Source organism: Hippichthys cyanospilos, chromosome 9 (genome assembly GCF_059441005.1).
Source record: "Hippichthys cyanospilos isolate Australia breed blue-spotted pipefish chromosome 9, RoL_Hcya_1.0, whole genome shotgun sequence".
Taxonomy (NCBI): Eukaryota; Metazoa; Chordata; class Actinopteri; order Syngnathiformes; family Syngnathidae; genus Hippichthys; species Hippichthys cyanospilos.
Genome location: NC_142377.1, coordinates 1,785,042 through 1,810,001, shown reverse-complemented (window position 1 = coordinate 1,810,001; position 24,960 = coordinate 1,785,042). Strand labels below are relative to the sequence as shown.

The 24,960-nt window shown below is 37.9% G+C and overlaps 1 protein-coding gene across 18 annotated transcripts in view; it reads right to left on the bottom strand.

The window, feature by feature from the left end:
- cadpsa (Ca2+-dependent activator protein for secretion a) overlaps positions 1-24,960 on the bottom strand; it is a 212,713-nt gene that overhangs the window by 142,318 nt on the left and 45,435 nt on the right. For all 18 annotated transcript variants that reach the window (XR_015866670.1, XM_088424134.1, XM_088424131.1 and 15 more), the window contains exons 6-9: positions 22,644-22,765; positions 18,622-18,733; positions 17,207-17,346; positions 14,554-14,620 (exon numbers count right to left, since the gene is read on the bottom strand). Coding sequence is in view for 17 of the 18 variants with exons in the window: in XM_088424134.1 (XP_088280260.1) it covers positions 14,554-14,620; positions 17,207-17,346; positions 18,622-18,733; positions 22,644-22,765 (441 nt within the window). In the remaining variant the exon portion in view is untranslated. The remainder of the gene's footprint in view (positions 1-14,553; positions 14,621-17,206; positions 17,347-18,621; positions 18,734-22,643; positions 22,766-24,960) is intronic.

Here is a 24,960-nt window from a genome sequence, read left to right as displayed (position 1 = left end):
TTTTTAAATTGTTAAGGAGATATTTGAAAAATGACTAAAATGACTCATGATTTAGTTTAAGGTAATTGCTATAGAATCCTCAGCTAATTTAAGTTTCTCTTTTACACCCACTTTGAATGTGTTCTATTGAAGAGCATGGCTGATTTGAGTTACCTTCACTTTTTTTTTTAGTTTCACTCTGCTGACGTGGATGCCAATTTGCATTAAAAACTACAAACTACTTCAGGGTTTAGCTTGGTGTCAAGCTCGGACTATGCTTATACTCATCTCGACGAGGACAGTAGTTTCCCTTCGCTGTTAAGCAATAGACCCTATTGAAATAAATGAGCTAACTAAGAAAAAACATACATAAAGCAAATGTTCCGCAATTAACAAAACACAAAAGTTCAACATGTCCACAAAACAAAATAAAATAAAACTAAAGAGGATAAAATACAAAACATTTAATGCAAACTACTGACTCAACTGTACTAAATATTATGTTCACAAATTGTGACTGATAATGCTCAGAGTTGAACTAACTGGCACACGTTTTCCCCATGCTATCAGTTTTGCCACTCACTTGAAAAAGTTTATTTTTGTATTGTGTTTGTCATAAATGTACTGAGGAATATCAATATTTTTCATTTGGGCTCCAGTTTTCCACAAAATATTTTGGTAATATGAAGTGACAATGGTGGCTTAGTGAATAGCACGTCCGCCTTACAGTTAAAGTTAACTGTTGGAAAAAGAATGAAATAGTTTTTTTTTCCACAACCTTCCTTTGATGGACTTGAAGTCAATATTTTCTTTTGGTTTATGCAAAACAGCTACAATCCATTTAACAAGTATTATAATCCTTCCGCACTCTCCATTGTTTTTTGTTATTGTAAACAGCTTGTGCATGCTACTGTCGCCGGTGACATGACCACTAGCAAAGTGAGGAGGGGCTTCCAAGGAGTGGAGGTCGCGTTGGAACCACAATGTTCGTTGTTGTTCTTTGGAGCGGAATAGCACAATGCAGAGTAGAGCAGGGTACCATCTGTTGAGACGGGTCTTAAGTCTCTGCAGCCACACAAGACACCATACTATATTACAAGACAACTTAGCATAGTACCTGATTAGTATGAGCAACAATATCAACCAATTTTTGGAGCGCGATCACGGAAGCGGTCAACAAGATTGGCCGCACCCTATCGAAATACTTTTGTAACTTTCTTTAAAAAAAAAAAAAAAAAAATAGGAGGGGAAAATTGTATTATTATTTATTTAAATATTTATTTATTTTAAATCTGCAATTTTATTTTTAGGCAATATCACCAAGCCTTAATTACAAGTTAAAAACATAATACTTTGGGATTATGATTTTCCTTAGAAGCAATTATTATGTTTGAATGATGACAACTGTACATACTTCAAACAGAGCATTTATTGTATTGTAATTAACCACAACTGGGCAGTGCACTTAAGGGACCCAGTTAAATATTTGCACATTAAGTACATTTGGCACATTGGCGATGTAGTATCTTATTAATTATGAGTTTAATGGTACTGATATTTCTAACCAGGTAGCGAAATGTCTTGTTTACTGAACCCACAACTCTCACTGTGTGGCTGCCTCACCCGTTTCATGAAATCCTTGACCACTTATCCTCACGAGGGTCGTGGGTCCCTAGAGCCTACCCCAGCCAAGTGAACGAAGGAGCCAAAATAGGCATTTTACTGATGTTGCAATGCAAAGCAGTGTCAAATGTTATTATACTATTTTGTTACCAATTGTTAATATACATACAATTTTGATGTTTTCACCTGGGATTTTATACGCATTAGCTAATTATCATAGGTTACTATCGCCCGCTATTAGACGATTTCGTTTTACAATCCCGACCCTGGAACAGATTAGTTTCATAAAGCGGGGCCCACTGTATAATCATTTTAAGCCTTGTAAATGTCATGATATTCCTTACTTTCGTATTGATATAAATGCAATTCAAACACAGTTATGTGAAAAAATTGGTCTGTTTTGAGTTAAGCAGTGAGTTATGAGTGTACCCCCTAAAATGGGGGTTGAAAATGAGGGAAAAAAAACTCGACTTGTACTCTGAGAAATATGGTAATGTTAAAAAAAATTCAGTGAGCAGTGTCTTTACCATTGTTGATCAAATTATATGAAAATGACCCCTGTAGATGAAATTTCTTTGTGAAAAGGGCAGTATATATTGGCTTTGCTTTGAAATTTAATGTGACACCCATGGTCTATGCCAGTAACATGAAGTGCAGTGACACTACTGCTACAGTTGCTGCCAGTCATACCAACCTGTCGTCACAAATCAACAGGCTTGACCAATCAGCCGCTGTCGCCACCTCTCTTGCTGCAAGTGGCAGCTCCCACTCTAACTGCAGCTGCAGTGTGTACATATGCATGTGTTTGCGCACGTGTGTGTGTGTATGCATGCCAAATGAGATTCCAAATGATAACACAGTTGACACCTAGGGCAAAGTTAATGATGGAGAGACACTACAGCAGGTTCCTGGCCTTTAGGAAACCACAAAGGCAAATCTGAGACTAAATTACAGCCTCCACCAGCCACCCAAAAACACTGTTCCTTTCTCCCATTGCCTTTCTCTGTGCGCTTCTCTCTCCATTGAATTCTCTGCTGTCACAAATTAATTTGGTGCATTATAGTATATGTACCTGTACTTGTATTTACAAACAAACTTCAGCATCAACAATCTAAAATGACAAACTTCTGCTCCAATAATCTAAAACGCTGTGGGTATAAAAAAAAGTAATATAAAGTCATGTCTAACACACATAATCCAGATTTTTACTTAGCAGACTGCAACAAAATTAAAAATCAAGCATGCAAATGGAAACATAAAAAGAGTCACAGTTGTTTTTCAGCTGCACCTGAGATTTCAGGGTTAGGGTTAGGGTAAGGGGTTAGGGTTCCACAAAATACAGACAGCTCCCGTTAGCTGTGGTTGAATGTAAGTAGCTGTGGGGTATTTTTGGGAAAGTGTTAACAAACAGTCTTTTTTTATCTGCCAATAAATTACAATCATTTTCTTCAACTGGAAACCAAAATACAGTAGGCCCCCGTGTTGCCAGATTAATCCGTTCCGCGTTTGGGGTCGTAAGGCAAATTCACCGTATGATGGGTGTTAAATAGCTAATGCATTTAGAACCTCAGGTAAAAACATAAAAATTGTACATACATTTTAAAATTGATACCAAAATAGTATAGTAAGTGCTACGTATGCATAACACACATGTATATAATCAGAAAACATCAAAAATAAAAATATAGAAACGACTTATGTACCTCTAAGTGCTGCTTGTTATGCCCATATTCCCTAATAAGGGTTATCTCCAGCTTCGTTTCCATATAAATCATCTTTTTACTTCTCTCTTTAACATCACTGGCAATCTTGGGACCCATGGCTAACCATTTCAACTTTGAATTAAGCAGTAAAATGCACTATAAATACGGTTTTGTAACCACTCACAATCGAACAAAACTTTACTGTTCAAACAAGTGAGGCCGACCAATAGCAGACCACCATCTCCCTGAGGAGACGCCAACCAATAGCAGAATTGTAGTGAGGCGTTGCAGGGACAGCAACTGAAAATAAGTGTAATTACATAAAAACACCTGCAGAAGGAGACGAAACAACACAAATACAGCCAAGCCCCTAGGGTCATGACAGTTGCAATGGTGGAAAATGTCATAAAGAGGGGATGAAAATATTCATTGTTCCACATTGCAACATGAAAATAACGTAAGTCAGGGACGTTGTAACACTGAGGAGCATCCTGTTTCTCCAGTAGGGTGGCAGATATTGAGTCACCATTAATTAATAAAATATTTTTTACTTGGTAGATAACCAAAAATGGATGGTTCATGGAAGTTTTTTTCCAATTTTTGTTTTTTATTTTTTTTCCAAACTGCTTGATTACAGCATTATCATGCCTTCAACACAGACTGAACACGCCTGCAATTTAAAAACAAGAGTAGTGAAAACATATTTTCAACATAACACCAATACACTATTGTTAGAATACTGCACCAACACATCAGAAACATGCCTGCTTGCATGTACTACTAGAGAGTGGCCCCTGGTGGTGAGTAAAAAAGCAGTTCAAACTCAAAAGCAATACAGTGGTGTGTGTTACGAACTTAATCCGTTCAACGGCTACGCTCGTAACTCGAACTGCTCGTATGACGGGCAATCCAAACCTATGTTAATTCGTGAACGCGTGCAAAAACCTTAGGTAAAAACATCACGACTTTATACACATATTAAAAATGAGTAACATAATCTACTGTACAGTTAAATTAAATAACATAAATATACAAAGGAAAAATGACATTTACCTTTGGGGCGACGTGACTTGAGCTGGGTGAAGGCGGGGGGAGCAGAGACCAACCCGCAGAATTTATTTATTTATTTTCTTAAACGGGAACTTTTCTCAAAACTAGAACATATCACCAGCGATTTCCTTCTCTTTAATCCATAAGAGAAGAAGCCTCTCAATTTTGTTGTCGATCGAGGTCCGTCCCCTGGCAAGGAAAGTCTTGCCCTTAGAAGATTGCCGAGCGGTTACGGCCATACTCACGAGCCATGCGTGCGCCTCCTTCGTATTTTTATTATTATTTTTTTTTTATCTCCTGCTTGGTTTCTATTGTCATCATCCTCTTACTTCTTCCTTTACCGCCACTAGCAATTTTAGAAGCCGTGTCTAACAGATAAAGTTTGCAAAGTCCTCACAACATTCCTTCCTTCCATTTTGACTAATTTTCTCTCCTTCCTTCCGTCCCGACCAGCTGTACCATCAAGCTAGATAGAGGCGTTCGGCCAATAGCAAATCGGCATTTCTGTGATTGACGTGACGCCGGCCAATAGCATCTCCGTGAGTGAGACCGTGACTGACACCGTGACTGAAACAGTGACTGTGACATTGTAAGAGCAATAGCATATCAGCGTTACCGTGTCATGCATGAGCAAAAGCTTTCGTTAATGTAGCAAAGCGAGGTCAATTGTACATATACGTTGACTGGCAACGCGTGGCGAATTCATAGTTAAAACCATCACGAATTTACACACTTATTTAAAATTAGTACCATAATCTACTGTACAGTTAATATAACAAGCATGGATAAACAAAGGATAAAAGACATTTTCCTCTGGGGCGACGTGACTTGAGCTGAGTGGAGACGGAGGTGAGCAGAGACCAACCCGCAGAATTTATTTATTTATTTTCTTAAACAAGAACTTTTCTCAAACTAAAACATATCACCGGCGATTTCCTTCTCTTTAATCCATAATAGAAGAAGCCTCTCCATTTTGTTGTCGAGCGAGGTTCGTCCCCCGGCAAGGAAAGTCTTGCCCTTAGAAGATTGCCGAGCGGTTCCGTCCATACTCACGAGCAAGGTTAACTATGCACGCGCCTCCTTCGTATTTTTTATTATCTCCTGCTTGGTTTCTATTGTCATCATCCTCTTACTTCTTCCTTTACCGCCACTTACAATTTTAGAAGCCATGTCTAACAGATAAAGTCTTCACAACATTCCTTCCTTCCGTTTTTGACTCATTTTCTCTCTTTCCTTCCGTCCCGACCAGCTGTGCCATCAAGCTAGATAAAGGCGTTCGGCCAATAGCATATTGGCATTTCTGTGATTGACGTGACGCCGGCCAATAGCATCTCCGTGAGTGAGACCGTGACTGACACTGTGACTTAGACAGTGACTGTGACATTGTAAGGGCAATATCGTTCCACGTTGCCATGACAAGCTTTAACTACTGATTTTGATGACGTGTCAAGGCGAAAATATATGAACAAATACAATGGCCGGCATGTCAGATTGCTCGTAAGGCGAATGGCCTGTGTGTAAGTGGGGGACAAAAAACTCGTAAGTCGAAATGTTCGTAAAAGAGGGTGTTCGTAAACCGGGGGCCGACTGTACTTTGACAGCGTCTTCTTCTGCCTTCCTTTGTTTACTGGGAGATTGCCATCTGCTGGCTAGTAAAAAAAAAAAAAAAAAAAACTGCAGATAAGCTGCACTGGACTATAAACTGCAGGGTTCAAAGAATGAGAAAAAGTAGCGACTTATTGTGAAAAAATTACAGTGCATTTGAATTACTGTGGTTTGTTAAAAACGTGATTCGTAGACCCAGCAAGTGTCAGGTCAGTGTCAAGTGCCTTTATCAAAACGTGCAGTCATGTATGTTGATTCAGCTGCCTTTGAAACATACTGTATTTCAATGGCTCTCACCAACCAATATAGAGCACTCGACGGCTATTAGCTCGTGGCAATCATGCACAACGCCGTGTTAAGCACTTGCAACAGGCACCGTACAATACATTGTCACAATAATTAAGTCAGCATAATTAAGTCCCCATCCGTGAGCCATCACCTTACCATGGTGGAGGGTTTTGTCCCATTGGTCCTAGTTAGTAGTTAAGTTATCTTCGATTTTATGCCCCTGGCAGGGTCACTCATGGCACAAAAATCCGAGGTGAGGGACTGAACAAAGCACGGCTTTTTGGACAGAAGTTTCCCTTGCCCGGATGCAGGTCACCAGTGCCCCACTCGGAAGTAAGACCTTCAGGTGGGGCTTGTTGGTGTCCGACCCCAGATAAGCGGCAGATAATGAATGGAAGTTGTTTTATTAGCTGCCCGAACTGTCGATTGAACGTAATTTCAGAACAATGTTGTGTTGTTCATATCAGGAGAAGTGACTCCTACTCACTACAGATGCAAATTTGAGCAGTAGAAAGACAGATCAGTCACGTCAGCCATTGTTGCTACATGATTCCTGGACCAATTTCAAAATAAAATGCCTTTGTGTCAAAATACAAGCATTGATGCCCATACAGTATGTGGTATGGTAACATTTATTGTGAGGTGTCACCATATTTGATGGTTTGTTTTACTGTCATGGAGGCCAGTAACAATCAGCACAGAGCATCAACACGCAGTGACTCATCCCGTGTTCTTTAATGCCAAAAAAAAAAGGTTAAAAAAAAGAGATCTCGTGCTGTGCAGGGACGAGAAAAGTTGTGGTGTTTAAATCTCGTTAGATCTCATTGTACGAGATATTCACATCCCTAACAAATAGATCAGAAACGAATGACACTGCGAAATTCAATCCCACAACACAATATTTTGACAGCTCATCTAACCATGTTCAGTGACATACGGCCCACGACAAGTTGACAACCATTAATGCAGACTGCATATTTCTTGCGAAACAGGTTTGTTCTTTTTATGTAGTAGATTTTTCTTTAATTTTAACAGATATTACAAGTATTTATCTTCCACCAAATTTCTTCCGAACAACATCATCAGTAGTTCTATACCTTTCAAAATGTGTGCCACAATTTAAAATGATCTCAAATTCAATGTATTGTCAATATATCTAACAATCGATTGCCAGGGAATATGCATATACTGCAAAATAATCTTCTGAAGAGACATTTTTAGTCAAGAGAAGCATTCAAGGAAAACAATTACAGTACTATGGTGTGGCCCGCTTCAAAATTGAAGTTGACATCCCTGGTTTAAACGGAATATCTTGACAACAAAATTACAGGAGTCGCCTCAAATTGTTTTTTTTTCATACCAACTCCCCTTCCACCTCTCCCAACCAGGCTCTGAGTGGCTCACTTAACACAACACATTACCTTTATTATCATTCCTTATTTTTTCTGCATTTAATCAAAGAGTCACTCACTGATAGTCTTTAGTTCAGGAGCTTCAGCTCACTAGGAATTTGCACCATTGTCCTCCACTTGTGTAATTGTTAATATTAATGCTGAGGTTGGCAAATAGCTCTGGCCCCATACATAATCCTCGTGAAGGGCATTTATTGATGGTGGGGTATATGGGGTTGTGCTTCTGGCAGATTTCAAAAGCTTCATTATGATATTCTTTTCTCAGGTGGGGATGAGGGGTATGGTGCTGATGTTCGAAAACTACAGAGGCTGCACACGTGCTTTGAGCCCCGGGATGTCATGGCTTGTTGGATTTTGGGTTGTGGGTTTATTTTGAGGGGTTCTGTTCCTTTCTGTTTACGTATATAGTTCCTGTTTCTGCTCCTTTCGTGTCTCCCTGCGTTAGTTTTGATTTAGTCCACCTGACCATGTTACCTGCCCCTCCTGTGTCCTCCAATCCACTCCCTTAGCCTATTGTTCCCTGCCCAGCTGCCGTGCGTTAGTCTGATTAGTGTATGTGTGTATTTAAGCAGAGTTTTTGTTTCAGCCCGTGTCGGATCATTGTCATATTGTCTCATTGTAATGTTGCATTTTCGTACTGTCATATTATCGTATAGTCGTGTCTCTCCCGTCGTCCGTCCGCCCCGTGTTTTCTTGCCAACCGTAGTGTTTGTTTTCTGTTTTTCCAGCCTGCCTGCGCCCTTAGTTAGAGTTTTTGCCGCCCTGTTTTTCCTGCTTTGGTTCCCGTTCCTTGAGTTAATATATATGGATTACATGAAGCCCCTGTCCCAACGCCCCCCCCCTGCTTTTGGGTCCTCCATATGGCGTTATATTTGTGCCACAATTACGCACGCGCGGAAAAAAAAATTGAGCGGAGAATATCAAACTGAGCGAGCGAAAACAGATTTTGAGAGCAAGAAAAAAACTATTGAGCGCGTAATGATAAGAGTTTGAGCGCGTGCCGATGGAGTTTGAACACAGAAAAAGAAATTGCTCGCTCAAAATTCCTTTTTGCTCGCTCGGGATAGCCCTCTCTCGCTCAACATCTCGCTCTCGCTCGCGATACTCCTCTCTCCCTCGCTCAACATCGCGTTTGCTCAACATTGAGCTCTCGCTCGCTCGAGTCGTCCTCTGCGCTCGCTCAGTTCTGCTCACGCGTTACGTTTGTGCCACAAAACCAGCCAATCAGAGCTAATAATATTAAAAGTAATTCTCCAGCCCAAGTCCAGGTTGACGCACTCTCGTTTGCCCTTTTCGGGTGAACACAGGGCAAACGAGAGTGCGTCAACGGATAGCGTACAAGCAATCTCATTGGATACTAAGCGTTGTCAATCAAAGTGCTTTTACAAGCTCTGATTGGCTGGTTTTGTGGCACAAACGTAACACGTGAGCAGAACTGAGCGAGCGCAGAGGACGACTCGAGCGAGCGAGAGCTCAATGTTGAGCAAACGCGATGTTGAGCGAGGGAGAGAGGGTATCGCGAGCGAGAGCGAGATGTTGAGCGAGAGAGGGCTATCCCGAGCGAGCAAAAAGGAATTTTGAGCAAGCAATTTCTTTTTCTGTGTTCAAACTCCATCGGTGCGCGCTCAAACTCTTATCATTACGCGCTCAATAGTTTTTTTCTTGCTCTCAAAATCTGTTTTCGCTCGCTCAGTTTGATATTCTCCGCTCAATTTTTTTTTCCGCGTGTGCGTAATTGTGGCACAAATATAACGCCATAAAATATAACGCCATACCTCCACCTCCGCAACCACGGCAGCCATCCGACCCGCCTCACACCCCCGTGACACGGGAAAGTGTTTCCCTTGCATTTTAAAAATATAAATAATGAATACCGTATTTTTCGGACTATAAGCTGCGATATTTTCCTCATGATTTGAGCCCTGCGGTTTATAGTCCAGTGCGGCTATTCTGCTGCAAATGTGTGTATTTGCTCAAGGAGTCAGTTCATGAAAAAACTATGAAATAGAACTGCAAAGATGTGAATCAATGGCTTTTTAAAATATTATTAAAATATATATTTTCAAAATATATTATTAAAAATATTTTTTAAAAATGTCTAATAATAATAAGTAGAATATTCTGCCCTTCAAAATCCAGTACTATCTTTAAGATTTGTTCATAGACTTAGAGCACCCTCTTCTGGTTACTTTCAAATATTGTTTTTCTCAGTAGACTGAGTTCTCCAATGTGGCTGCTAAGACGACAGGTTCATGTTCGAGGATGCTGATCTTATTTAGTTTTGCTTTGGACGAGAATTGTCCGTAAGTACACAAGTTGTCAAAACTATGACACTGTTCATATGTTTTGTTTAACGTTAGAGACATTGGAAATAAGAATATTTTTTCGTTGTGCAACTTGTTTGTTAGCTTGAGAGGTGCTAAGTATCATTAGCTGATTAGCGGTTTCTATTTTTCTAGTTTTACGGCGACCTAAAGAGGGTCATGGTCAATGGATATTGTTCAAATAAAGCAGAGCAAAAGGAAAGACAGTCTGGTTGTTTTAAACATCGTTATCCAGCCGTCTAGCTGGCGAAAACCCTGACGCTTCGGAGTGAGGACGGCCAGCATAAAGATCTTGTATAAAAGTTTGTGTTTGGTATGCAGTATATATGATTGTATTTATAATATTATGATTGTATGTATTATTTATGTGCAGTGTGTGCAATGTTCATTAAATCAATCTATCAATTAAACAATGGGAGACAGAATGCTGTTAAAGAGAGGATGTTGCAGTTGGGTAGATGATTTAAAAAAATTAATACAGTATAACAAAAAGAAAAAAATAAAACTTTCATATACCATCTTTTTGCATAAATATCTGATACTCACGGCTTATAGTCCAGTGTGGCTTATCCATGGAAAAATATGTTTTTTTTGGTCAATTTTTGCTGCTGCAGCTTATATACAGGTGCAGTTTAAAGTCAGGAAAATACGGTAATATTTTCTTATATTGTACAGGTAAAGTATTTTGATCATTACACTTAAATATTTGTGTGTCCGTATTCTGTGACCTTCTTAACATTTGATGAATGTCTGTTATTAAAAAGTGTGTATGGACTGTCAGAACAAATCCTTTAAAATGGTTAAATGCATGAGGATAGATGTAGGGTAATTTGAAAGATGTGGACATGTGTGCCAGTACTTTCAGACCAGACTCACACAGCGCTTTATCAGTAATCTGAATGCTTTGAAACGGGAGATTCAACCCTGTGCTGATTGCAAGTACTGCAGAAACAAAGAGCAGGTGATGTGAGGAAACCAATTTAAGTCAGAAGGATGGAACCCATAAATCTACATGATGAGCATCTGAAACTCAATGCTGAGGTCATTTTTTTTGTTTTAAGTGCTAATTTTAAAGATGATGAACTTTGGTAATAGTAATTTTGCTTTTAGTAGTAGAGATTTGCAAAATATGCAAGTACTTCCAAAAATGATAAAAGTATGCACAATGAACAAATGAGCTCAACCACAATAATTTCAATCCAGACTATTATACTACTGTAAAAATATTCTAAATTGTGGTTTTGATTACTATACAAAAATCTATTTAATAACATAAAAAAATGAAAAAGCACTCAATCATACATTTCAATAGTAGATGATATAAAATGTATACAATATATAAAATGGAGCTCATATTAAAACACATTTTAAAAAATAATTATATTAAGTTGGTTCGACAAAATATTTTTGAATTTAAATAAAACCAAGTTTACTATCTTTGGCACAAAAAAACTAAAACAATCAAAAATAAGAAGAAACCTAACAGATAATTTAAATGAGTTCAATTATCGAATAACTTAAATTGAATGAAAAAATGTGAACCACTTGCTGTATTCAAAAAGGATGAGAATACTATATGAGAAAAAAAAACCTCATATAAGTTATATAGAAAACAAGGAGTAGGCCTGGATATAATTTGTATCCCTTCCAACTGAGGATGCCGTCATGTCATTGACATGTATAATAAATTAACCTGACTAACTGAATAACTTTACTGTACTTCTAATTATCATTATAATTTATGCAATAGGTTTACACTTTGTTTAAAATTGCGCTTTTCTGCCCAAAATCCATCGTTTATTGTAATGTTTTGCTTTTACAAGTAATGCAAATATATATGCTCGAGAGGGACCAAACACTATTGATTATTTTGAGTGTTTTGTTTTCACATCTTACATACTTGTACGCATCTGATGCCATAATACACTGCTTTTGCATTGCAAAAGGATTTTGTGGCGTTTGGTGACTTATCTTTTCCTGTCAGATGGCCCAAATTGCTCTCAGTGTTTAAGAATGCCAACCCCTGTGTTGACTGAAGACAGATTAAGTTTTTTGTTTGCCATCCTACGTTGGCTGGCACCCAGTCCAGGTTGTTCTCCTCTAGAGTGGTGTAAGCTGTGAAGGGCTTCAGCCCCCCTTGATGATTGTGACCAATGGATGGGAAGTTCAAACCGATGTTTTAACTGGATAACATTTTTTGTAAAATATAGAAGAGTTGGATAAATAAATGTAATTTTTCTCTGACTGGGAAAAAATGAATTGAAAGTGTTTTGGAAAAAAGGGTACGAAAAATACTCCTTTTTGAATTTAATTGTACTATACAGTAACTACACAGCTAGAGTATGTGCATTTTACAGTACAGAAAGCAATGATAAGCACATACATCAACTGGTATTTTGTGTTGCCGCATGTGCACATGGTCATACTTAAACACACTTGAGCGTGCAGTCGATTGACCAGTATTTGTCAGTTGCAATATATTTAGCTTGAAGCAACCAAGAGGCTTCAAGTTGGCAGTGCTCTGGCTTTTCTAGCTCCAAGTGCTAGGCCAGCTAGTGTTCATTCGACTTTGTCAATCCCCTGTCAACGTGTAGCTCTGAGACATATTCTCTCCAACGCACAAGAGACAGACAGCCCCCCACCCCACTCCAACCCGCCCCACATCCCTGCATGCTGCCCATGTCCCCATGCGGTCACCAGGAAATGGCTGTTACAATCCTGTTCAGCCCCAAACCCCGACAAAAGCCTGCTTGGCGTCTCCATCATTCTTGTGACAGCCGAGGGACAACAGCTTGGCTGCATCTCCCTCCTTCACTGCCTTGTTGACAACAGCAAAAAAAAGAATGCACAATGCAAAGCTGATGTTAGAGGTTTATAAACCTTCTCCACAATTTCTAACGAGGCCCTATTTTTTTGATGCATTCAAATGTTACTCATTAAGCACTCAGACGCGATCCAGTCCATAGCATGCCGCCATTTTGACAGTGACATCGACCAATAGCAGACCAGTATCTTAGGGAGTCGTGACGCAGACCGATAGCAGACCAGCATCTGAGTGACGCATTGCAGCACAGGCAGTTTGACAGGACAAGAAACTAAGAGTAATTACCTAAAAACGTCTGAAGATGGAGACAAAACAACACTAATACAGCCAACCCCTAGGGTCATGACAGTTCTTTTTGTCGTAAAGCGGGAAAAAAAACATAAAGGGGGGACGTAAAAACGTTGCAGATCACGTTGTAAGATGAAAAAAAAAAAAACTTAAGGCAGGGACCAGGACTGTGCGTGTGTGTGTCATGACCTGAGAGGTTGGCTGTATTAGTGTTGTTTTTTAGCCGTGGTTAACTGTGGTTAGCTGTGGGGTATTTTTGGGAAGCGTTAACAGTCTTTGTCTCATCTGCCATTAATTTACAATCCTTTTCTTCAACTGGAAAACCAAAATACATTAGGCCCCCGTGTTACCAGATTAATCCATTCCGCGGTTGGGGTCATGAGGCGAATTTGCCGTATGACGGGCAATCCAAGCCTATGTTAAATAGCTAATGCGTTTAGAACCCCAGGTAAAAATACCAAAATTGTACATACATATTAAAAATTGGTACCAAAATAGGAAGTGTTATGTAGTTATAATATACTTGTATACAATCAAATCATCATAAATAAAAATATAGAAAGGATTTATTTACCTTTGAGTGCCGCATTTATGCCCATATTCCCTAATAAGGGTTATCTCCAGCATCGTTTCCATATAAATCATCTTCTTACTTCTCTCTTTAACATCACTAGCAATCTTGGGACCCATGGCTAACCCTTTCAACTTTGAATCAAGCAGTAAAATGCACTATAAATGTTGTTTTGTAACCACTCACGGTCGAACAAAGCTTTACCGTTCCGCCATTTTAAACAAGTGAGGCTGACCAATAGCAGACCACCATCTCCGTGAGGAGACGCCGACCAATAGCAGACCAGCATTTTAGTCACGCGTTGCATGGAAGCAGTTAGAGTCGGCCATAGTAAATAAGTGCAATTACCAAAAACGGCAGCAGATGGAGGTAAAACAACACAAATACAGCCAAGCCCCTAGGGTCACGACAACTATTTTGGTCGCATAAACAGGAAAATTTCATAAAGAAGGGATGAAAAACGCAGTATCCCACGTTGCAACATGAAAATGACGTAAATCAGGCACGTTGTAACACGGGGGTCCACTGTGTCTATGTGTCTATGTGTGTATGTATATATATATATATATATATATATATATATATATATATATATATATATATATATATATATATATATATATATATATATATACACACACACACTCACGTAATTTAATAAATGAGTCGCATTTGTTTGCATTGATAGAAATTAGAATTGAATCTTATACTGATTTGAAAGTCAGCATAGAAAATAAAGTATGTCAATAGTACAGTATATAATAACTGTGAATTAATTAAAGCACTTTGTGTGTGTGTGTGTGTTTTGTGTATTGATTTGAGATGCAAATGGTCTATATTCTGTAGGGACCAAGCCTTTGTGAAAAAAACAACAACATATACTTACCTGAACTAGAACAAAGAATCGTTTCTTCCATCTCTTCCAGACATTTTTGCCAATGGCCCATAAGTACCTGTGTGGTGGGAACAAATTAAATTGTGAAATTATAGAAAACATTATGAATATTGATTTTTACAACAGTGATTACCCTCTCCACAAACACAAACACACATACAAATACACAAACAGTTATTTTTCTGGGAAAGGTTAAAATGAAACTGGAAGCTTTTTTCCCTCCCTGCAAAGCTAAGAGTGTTGCCGTTTTGTGACTGTCATGAGGGGACTCCCACTCGCTTGGAGAACAAATGGACTGAAGTTGGTTCTACTACGACATCACCTGGTTAAAGTGGGTTATTACAACCAGAAAGACACGTTTGTTTGTTTTTTGTGGTGGGGGTTCAATGTGCTGCATGTATCAAAATTATTCATTTGTAAATAAGACTTCGTGTTCTTTGATGAAATAAAATTAAATTTCTTGAACAGCTTGAACAAAAGTCACATAAAAAAATCACATAATTTCTCAGTATGTGCTTCACTAATATAGTTTGAGGCAATATATGACAGACAGACAGAAAGACAGATGGATAGACTTAAAGATAGATAGATAGATAGATAGATAGATAGATAGATAGATAGATAGATAGATAGATAGATAGATAGATAATTTTTAAAGGCTCTAATTAAGTTTATTACAATTAGCCGACAGTTAGCTACAAGTCTCTCGAAAAATTCAACTGAAAACGTCATAACATCAAGAAAACTTATTGTTGACGTAATCTGCGGGTAAACAGCATGGAAATGTTAAACCTGGCATATGAATTGTAATCGTTTTCTGAAAATATCTGAGTCGCTTTATTTTTCACAAGACCTCTATGACAATAATAATTTAATTAATAATTATGGGGTGGCACTGTGCCACACTGGTTAGCACGTTTGCCTCATATGTGGAGGTCATGGGTTCATGTTAGGCTCAGGCTTTCCTGTATGGAGTGTACATGTTCTCCCCGTGGCCATGTGGGTTTACTTCGGGCACTCAGGTGTCCTCCCACATTAGAAAAACAAGCACTGTAGTTATATTGGACACTCGAGACTTGTTGCGTGTCTGGCTCTTGGCGTCCCTCTGGTGGTCATGTTCTCTGCTTGTAGTGTTCCTGATCGATACCTGGGGTTCAGAGTCTCCTGCCTCCCACCCGTGGATGATTACTGATAAACTGAGTACTTAAGAGCAGCAGAAACTGAGGGACACTGTCAGATTATTCTTTTGTTGTGGTTCCTTGTATTCCTGTTTTGGAGGCCTGCTGTATCTTATCGCCAGACTAGACTGACACTGTGTTGGTACTGTGTTACTTCAATGGGACACATGATGGCGCTTACAGCACTTACATCGCACCCAACCTATAAATAGTATTATTTATGCTTGGATTGTATGTTATCTTGTCGTATTTCTATTTTAATCCAAATTTATTTTAAAATAGAGTATTACTTGAAATACACAGTCAAATAAAAAATATGAACATGTCAGTGAAAATCAGAATGAGCGTGTCATGAGTGTGAGCTGAGGATATATCTCTTTACAGCAAGGATTTAATATTTTCCTTTGTGCATTTTTATTTGAAATATCATGTATTTTGGTTATACAATTATTGTTTTTTTAAAGCTAAAATAAAGGCATACATTTTTAAAGCCAACATAAAAGCTTACTCGACATTTTCCATGCAAACATACATATGATGGCTCATAATATATTTTAGAATTGCCGCATCTTGTAAATGTAAGTATAGTAGTATAGTATATTTATGTGTTAATTCAGATTTTGATAATAGTCAAATCAACATTGATTTCTTACTAAAGTCAATATGAAATCAACTACAAAATGCATGTAGATTCTGATTAAGATAAAGGTTAAATCTACATGGATATTGTATGATTCATGGTTGAAAAGCAAGCGTTGAGTCAATATTTTATCAACCGACTTTAGGTCTTAAATAGGATTAATCCTTTATCCAAACAGCATTTCAATATTGATTCACCCACATTTTGCTATTTGGGACATCAAGAAACAACATTCGCACACACACATACAGATGATTCAGTGTTCACATACAAACTCCACATGAGAAGGCATAAGATTTGAACCTATAACCTTTGAATTGTGAGGCAAAAGTGCTAACAATTATTAGTCACTGTGACACTCTTCTACGATGCAGAAAAACGAAAATGCAGTATATGAAAAAATACTGTGTGTGATTTATTCATAGGTCATTATCACAATATATAGTTGATTCTGGACGCTCTTTGTTGTAGTTGGTGTGTTGGTCATTTGGTCCAGTATTAAATTAAAAAATCAACTCCTTCCTATCCGTGGTATAAATATAGGAAATAAGAAAAACACTTCAAATAACAAGTATCTGTCTTTGTGCACCAAACCTTATATAAATTTACTGCATATGAACTTGAATGTTATTATTGTAGTAGTTTTATGCTGCACAGGTCAGCTGATCAGTGTTGTTATGAAGAACATGTCAGAAAAATAAAAATTGTGTTTGCTCTCAGGATGTGACTTCCTGGGTTTATGTGTACTAAATGAGTACACTACCAAAAGCCCTTGCACTTGTATGATGGTTTACCCAAGCTGATCCCTAAGAGATACAGTACTTACCCACAATGCTTCATGTTCTGGGGTTTATCCATACGAATGGCCAGTTTGATCCTTAGATCACTGTCAGGGCAGCCTTTAGAAACTGACATTTTGTGGATCTCCGACTGCTTAGTACTGTTGGGTGTTGGATGGAGCACAACCTACAAATGTTAGATTACATTAATGTGTGTGTGTATTTATTATATATATATATATATATATATATATATATATATATATATATATATATATATATATATATATATAGTATGTATCTGTATATACAAGGATGCACATAACTGGTATGCAGGTACGCATGTGTGACAGAATCATCTAACGTCGCGTGCTTCACTTTGTACATTTGCATACCCTACCTTAACCCTCACCCATGACAACAACAGAGTCTGAACTTAACCTTTTTCTTCTGAGAAGTGGCTCAAAGATTTGTTGTGACCATAGTGGTAAAAGATATTCTGCTCATGTCCACAGCTAGCAGGCAAAGGAAGTGCGTTTGATACAGGGTCGAACATTTTCAGTCATAACTTATTTGACAAGTATGAAAAGAGCACATGACACTAGCGCAGTTTACGGCTAACAAACAGGCTGATCAAGAAGCAGTAGCTAATGGCCCTCTTGCTAGGTGGCAAGACAAACTGCAGAAAGCATTCAAGCTCTATGAAATAATTTTCTCCTTGCTCACTGCAGGAAGGTAGTGCTTTACTGTATTGATCCACCATGTTTAACATTGGAAGTAGTAAAATTAAGTTATTTAAAAAAAAAATATAAAAAAAATATTTTTTTGTCCTTTAAAGTGTCAGTTTAGTTATTTTGTTGTCTAATGTCTATGTATAAGTTCTGTTTTTGCCGTCTGCAGCACTAGTGCCAGTTCCGCAAATTTCCTCTCTCGCTGTCGTTGTTCACCCCTTGAGTTTGGTTTTGGTTTTTATTTCTGTTGATACTTTTGATCCCGTGTTTTTTCATGTTTCACCCAGCTTCTGCGAGTAATAAATATTTTTGTTGAGCTCATCTCATATCCTGCCTCTGCATTTTGGATCCAGCTTCCCACACCCATCACCAATATGCTGTGCCAATATGACCCTATTTGGACTTCATGAAACTTTGTGGACAATTAATTTTACAATACTAATTATTTTAAGTTTTGGCAGTATCACGTATAATGATATGTTTTAATGCTGATGCGGGTTTATATACTGTATGTTTAAACATAGCCTGTGTAGCCCAGTAATGTGTACGTGTGCGCATGAGGGGTCCAATCACTGAAGGCCTAAGTGTGAAATGCACGGACCAAATACATATCCTGTTACTCATGTTAAGAACCCCTCAAAAAATAAAAAAAATGTGCACCCCAGTGTAAATAAATATTTTAGATTAACAATCAATGTATCAAGATTTTGTAAGGCTCTGAACGTATTCACCCTTCCAAGTTCTTTATCCTCCAGGGCCAACACTCCAGTGCTTTCAGTGAAGAGCTTCACTTTGACAGCAGGTAAGGGTTGTGTCGTTGTGAAATCCCCCTGGGTTCCCCAACTAAACACAGAATCATTAGGGTCAGCGCAGCAGTGACATTTGTGAGTCTAACATTAAGACTTTCTCATGTGGTTAAAAACACTGTTTAACCTCAGCTAAAAACCTTTTCTGGCAAAAACACTGCAGTTGATTTTAAAGTATATTTTACAGTGACTGACGGGGTTTAACGCACTTCAACAAGCAAAATAGCTCTGCAACCAGCAGAACGGGAATGCCACAAACAAGCAAAACAAAGAACACAAATCTACACTACACTACAGTTGAAGCTTATGAGTAAGATATATCGTGGTTTGAGAAATCACGGTTATTTAAAACCGTTTAAGTCTGTCCAAATCGGTAAGTTTAGTTTTTTTTATTTTTTTACCCTCCCGAGTCATCTACCTTAATGAGTAGCTGCAAATGTAGCTCTCATTGTGTATCATACAGAAGTCCTCCACTGCTATAGCAGTTCATTTTCGTTTTTTGTCGGCTACGGCTAACTACCACAGGTAAAGCGCATCAATTAATTGTAAAATGTGGATTCTGTCAAGTCGTTGGCTCACACGCACTCTCGTCATTTGGCAGGTGAATGAGATCATACTGTCGCGGTTGGAGTTCGAGGCGGAGTCAGTGGAGATGACAACAATGGTGTTTTTATTGATATTCCAACTCAATCGCAAAACCAGCAACGGGTACGCACGTCAAAGAAGTACACGTGTGGCATCCTTGCTCTTCTAACTCAGTCCCTTCAGACGAACTTGCCCTCTGGAATTCCACTTCTCAACAACAGTTGTCTGGGTGAATTATCAATGCCTGATTACAATATAAAGCTATTTCAAGTTTCGAGTTACACCATTCACCTTTAGAACACCATTTTTTACACCGCTTTTTATGCCTAGCGGGATCAGATACAGCGTTGAGAACGCTATTCTACATAGCAGTGACCAATGTTTATTTTGAATAAAAAGCAGACGTCATTTGTTGTACAGTATTAACATAAGCTAATAGCATTAGCAATGCCAGTCGGTGTCAAAAATAAAAAGCGATGTTTCAAACACCATTTCTGGTGTTTTTCAATATGAACGTCGGTCACCACCAACCGTCTAAAGCAGTGTTTCACTAGCGATCTTGGACGTTTCTAGGTGCAAAAAGCGGGATTTCAAACGCCAAGCGGCATAACTCAAAACAAATGGGAATTTGGTTTGGTATAATCTCTTCCGCTTGCTTTAGTGCAGAAGCGGGTGAGAGCCCGAGTGACAGGAACATGTTTTTGTGTATACCTGTATATGTGCGTGTTGGGAAATAAGTCAACACAAAACGACAGAATACATATTGAACTATTGATTGATGCACATAAAGTAGTAGTTTGAAACAGTCAATGTAAAATGAAACAATCTACATTGTACTATTAATTGATACACATAATAGTTGAATGACCATTTTTTAAAAATATTGTTATTTAGTGCCCATATTTCAGTTAAAATAAGGTGTGTTCAATCAAAAATAATTAATGTATATTATTTTTATAAGTGAGCAAAGCCCATGTTGCTACTAAAAGTTTGTTCCAATTTTATTTACTTTTTTTTTTAATTCAGCATGATATGGTAAATGTTTGTTATTTAATATTTTGTTTAAAAATGAAACAGTTTTTATAATGTAGAAAAATGGCAATGTACTCAAAAAGATTTTAAAATATGTTTTGTGAGCTGTAATTTCAATACCATGATACCTTGTTACCATGGTATGTTTGCTCAAGGTTATTGTTCTGTCAGAATCTGATATTATCCTAAGCCTACTTATGAGTGAGTAATTTTTTACGGATACAAAGGTTTAATCACATATGCATATGTCTCACATATTACTTTTTGATCATATACATATAAATATACAATATACACTATTAAACTGAGAACATGGTGCGGGGTAGACTTGTAGGTTATACTAAGCTTGGCCGTTGAAAGTGGTTAAAAAAAAACAAATGGAATAAACAAATGTCTCATTTGTATAACTATCCACCAAAAGATGGCAGTACTACACCGGTATTTAGCTCAATGCCATTCGAGTCAGGTTGATTTGGGTTTTAACTTGTACTTTCATTCATATGGTCTGTCTGTAGCGAGTGCAACCAAACATGTGCGTATACATTACTGTTTAATTGTAAGCATTGGTGGAAAAGCCAGGATGTGGACGTTTTACCTCAAAAGAGATAAATAACGGAAGTGCGGTATGTTTTACAAAAAAACTTAAAAACAAATTGACAACACCTTCCATGCTCAGGTTTAATCGTGTTTTTTAGAAAATATTGTACTGTCCCCAGGAACTGCTATCATGAAAGTAGAAGAAAAAAGATTATAAGTGATTGCTACAACAGTTCAAGTAATTGTTATATACTCCTAGCACATAAGGGTGTCGAGGAAAATACACTTTACACCTATTTGCTTGTGTTGTTAACTTTGTGTAGGTGAAAAGTGTGTGTGCCTTGCTACACAACAATTACACTTCAAGATAAACTCATCTAGATTTTGGAACCCAATCCAACATGTGAGTTATCATAACCAGCAACTATTATATGTAAAATACCTGGAAATTAAAAGATCAGATGGAATAAAATTAATGTTCCTTCATTTTTCAGGCTCTTCCAGCATTGTCTGGCTTCAAATATAGTCCTTGGTCAGTGTTATTTGTCTTTGGACAGCTATTTTCTCATTTATTTGGCCACATACACAAGAAAATATAAACTTGTTTCAGTAAAAAGTTTTAAAATGGATTGCTATTTTCTTTGTTTGTTTTTTTCTCAAATGCCTTTGGCCACACGAAGAAAATATACACTTTCTACTTAAAACATATAATACACTGCTTTTCTCAAATTGACCTGGTCACATAAGGAAAAATCAAACTGTTTTAATGCACAATGTTCACAGCAGACTAAAATAAACTTTTTGCTGTAAAAACTTCACGTCGTCTCCCCATGACTAACTGGCTGGTTAGGTGTAGCTAAGAGACGTCCTAATCAAGTCATTCTGGCATCAAAGACTGTCCCAAATAGAATAGCTACAGGGCAAAAAATAATAATAATCAAGGAATTGCGAGAAAATAGTTAAGCATTATATTTGAAGTTCTGTGTAGAATTGAGAGACTTGAGATGAACTACATACTAATTTTAATATGTGCTCTAGATGTCAATAATGCCGAAGGCATAACATTTGATGCAGGCAAATATGTCAGGTCAAGTTTAGGTACAGGGCTGAAATCAAGAAGAACTGACTACACAACAGGGATTTGTTGTGATAACTAGCTAACAATACACTGAATTATTTGATATTCAATTGAATTTTTCTTTTAACAAGTCATATCTTCCGATTATACAAAGAGCAAATTTACAACCAATTTTGCATGTTTCAGCTGCTGTGAGGCGTAACCAGGAAATTGAAGCAACAATCAAAATATGGTTACATCTGGTACCTTGTGGGGATGGTGGCAGGATGGAGAGAGGAGATTAGTAAAATGGGCATGGAGAGCTCAACAATTTGATGGACTGATAAATGTGTCGAGTGCTGTATCCCAGTTTGGACAGTGTTCTGAAATATGGAATCTTGGTGCTCATCTGCAGTATCGTGATTAAGAGACGATGTTGAAATGTGTAGTTTTCCCACCATGTGCACTGAAACAATTAAATCGCCTGTATCCTTGTGAAGTACAGTGACATATTTAAAATGTGTACAAACAAAATGCTCATCATGACAAATACTTATTTACTCATTTAGTATGTTAAGCTTCTTTCTTCCTATGAGGTCATCATTAATAGTCGCAAATAGTCGCAAACAAACCTTCATATGTCAGGCTCATACAAAATACAATTCATATTGGAATACACTTGACAATAACATGAAATTCAATCATTAAATCTGTTTTTGTCTGGTGGTAGACTTGCGTGGGTTTAGATGCTTCAGCTTGGTCTGTCTGCAGTTTGTGCCCTCCCTCAACCTCCATGGTGCAGTAAACGATCCTGTTTGGAGCCAAAGACTTAAGACCTTGCACCTCCATAATAACCACCTGCAACACACAAAATCAAAGTCACAATCTGACACAATGCAAGAGGATGTGGGGGCCAAATAAACCAGTTAAAACTTAGAATATGCAACAACTATTGCATTTTTTTCCTAAAAAAAAACAACAAAAAAACAGGTAATACAGTATACGTAAATGGTGTGAAAATGAAAGCACAATTACAATAGACAAAATTCTCACAAGTAAACATAGCACAAAAGGCAGGTTGGATTAGATATTGACATGCACCTGTTGGTAAGTCTTTAAAGCCACATTGTGCAGCATTAAGAACTGTCGTAATGAATAATGCATTACAATTTTGAAGTAACTTGCCCAACACTGATGATGAAGAAAAAATGTGCTCCACGATACAGAACCAATGCCCCAACCCCAATCCAACACTTCCACACTTTTCTAGATGCAAACAACTTTTACCAGTCAAGTTGAACGCAGGACAGTGATCCAGGCACAAGAGGATTAACACCAGGCAACAACACAGTGTATGCGGCAGGTTGTCTGTGATACCACAAGGCTAAAGATGCTCATTTTGGCTGTTCCATCAAAGGTAATTTTTTTGTTGTACTGTATTGAGTTGTCTTTCCTGTCGAGTTCTTTGGTGTTGTTTGGTGGGTGAACTCAAATACGTAGAATAACAAGTAATCCTAACTTTCTAATCGATCATCGTGCAGTGTCGTGAAACTTGTCCTGCGAGGAGCGGACCCCCCCTTTTCCTCTTTCTTCTTTTACTCACTATTGGGATACAAACCTTCTATGACCTCTTTGTTTCTGTTTTTATTTATGATTGGCATACAAACAAGAAACTCAAATTATAAACCAGAAGCGCTCCTGCACACAAGACACAAATTGACATCCAAAACTTGGATTATGTTGGCAAAAGTTGGCGAAAGTTTTCCTCCTTCACTTCCTATAGCTAAAAGAAACCTGACTGCCGCCATCTGAGTGGTACTGCCAATGTAACATAAGAAGCGATTACTAGACCTATGAAACACATCTACAGTTTGAAGAGGGCGCATGGAGCCCCTACTTCCAATTGTTCCTGTGTTCCGTCAAAGCTGTGGGATGATTTTAAAAAACATGAAATAATGATTCGGAGGGTTTGATGCCTGATTTTGCTCATTTCTGAAATACTTGTTTTGATGCACAAGACTTTCAGCTTGACATAGGCTCATACTGTACTGTATGTCCAAAAGGCTAACGTGCAGCAAGATTTGCGCCAATAAAAAAAATCTGGACCCACCGGCACGACGCAGGTGTCATTTCTATGAAAATAGTGCCTTCAATGTCTCGTTTAATATAATCTTGCCAGATCACATTTTTGTGAGCCGATGTTTGCTAAGGTATGATCATCTTGCAAAAACAGATCTGCCTTGTGTCATATTACTGACAGAGTGACTTAACCATGAATATTGACTTGCCAGATCACATTGTGATCAGATGTTTGGTAGGTATAACATTGCTGCAAAAAACAAAATATTTCTTCAAATTACTGACAGTGACTTCAATCAATTAGTTTATAAAACATTCCATGAGGCACTATGACAGTGTATCGTTTGAACTGTTAGTTACAAGGAGTTGATCTCAAAAATGACTACGGTATTTCTCAGAGTACAAGTTGAGTTTGTTTTCTCATTTTAAAAATCCACATTAGGGGGTCGACTAATAACCGCATAACTTAAAACAGACCAGATTTTTCCACTCGTGTTTGAATAACATTAGTTCCAATGCAAAAGTAAAGAATATGATGTCATTTAGATGGCTTAAAATGATGAAATGTATGCATCTAATTTGTTATACTGTGCATCTGTCTTAGAGCATTTGCACAGAACATGGCAAAACACTTTCGTCAAGCGCCGCCTAATTGCCTCTTTGTTGTTAACAACGAGGCTGCATGGCTAGGCGGACTTTGACGCATTGTGAAAATGAAAAGACGGCTTGTCTTGCCCCCCCCCATAACCACAACAATATGTTAACTCGCTAAACAATGAAGAAAGGTGTAAAAAAAAGGGTGGAACTTTGTCATTTTAATAACACACACCATGTGTTATAGTTGGACAGCCATGATCTATGTAACCACTAAATTCAGGGGAAGGCTTATAAAAATGTTTTTGTAATATTCACCCAACCCAAAATGAAGTAAAAAAAAGGGGCGGTGGCGACTTACGCTAAAGATCAACTTGTAC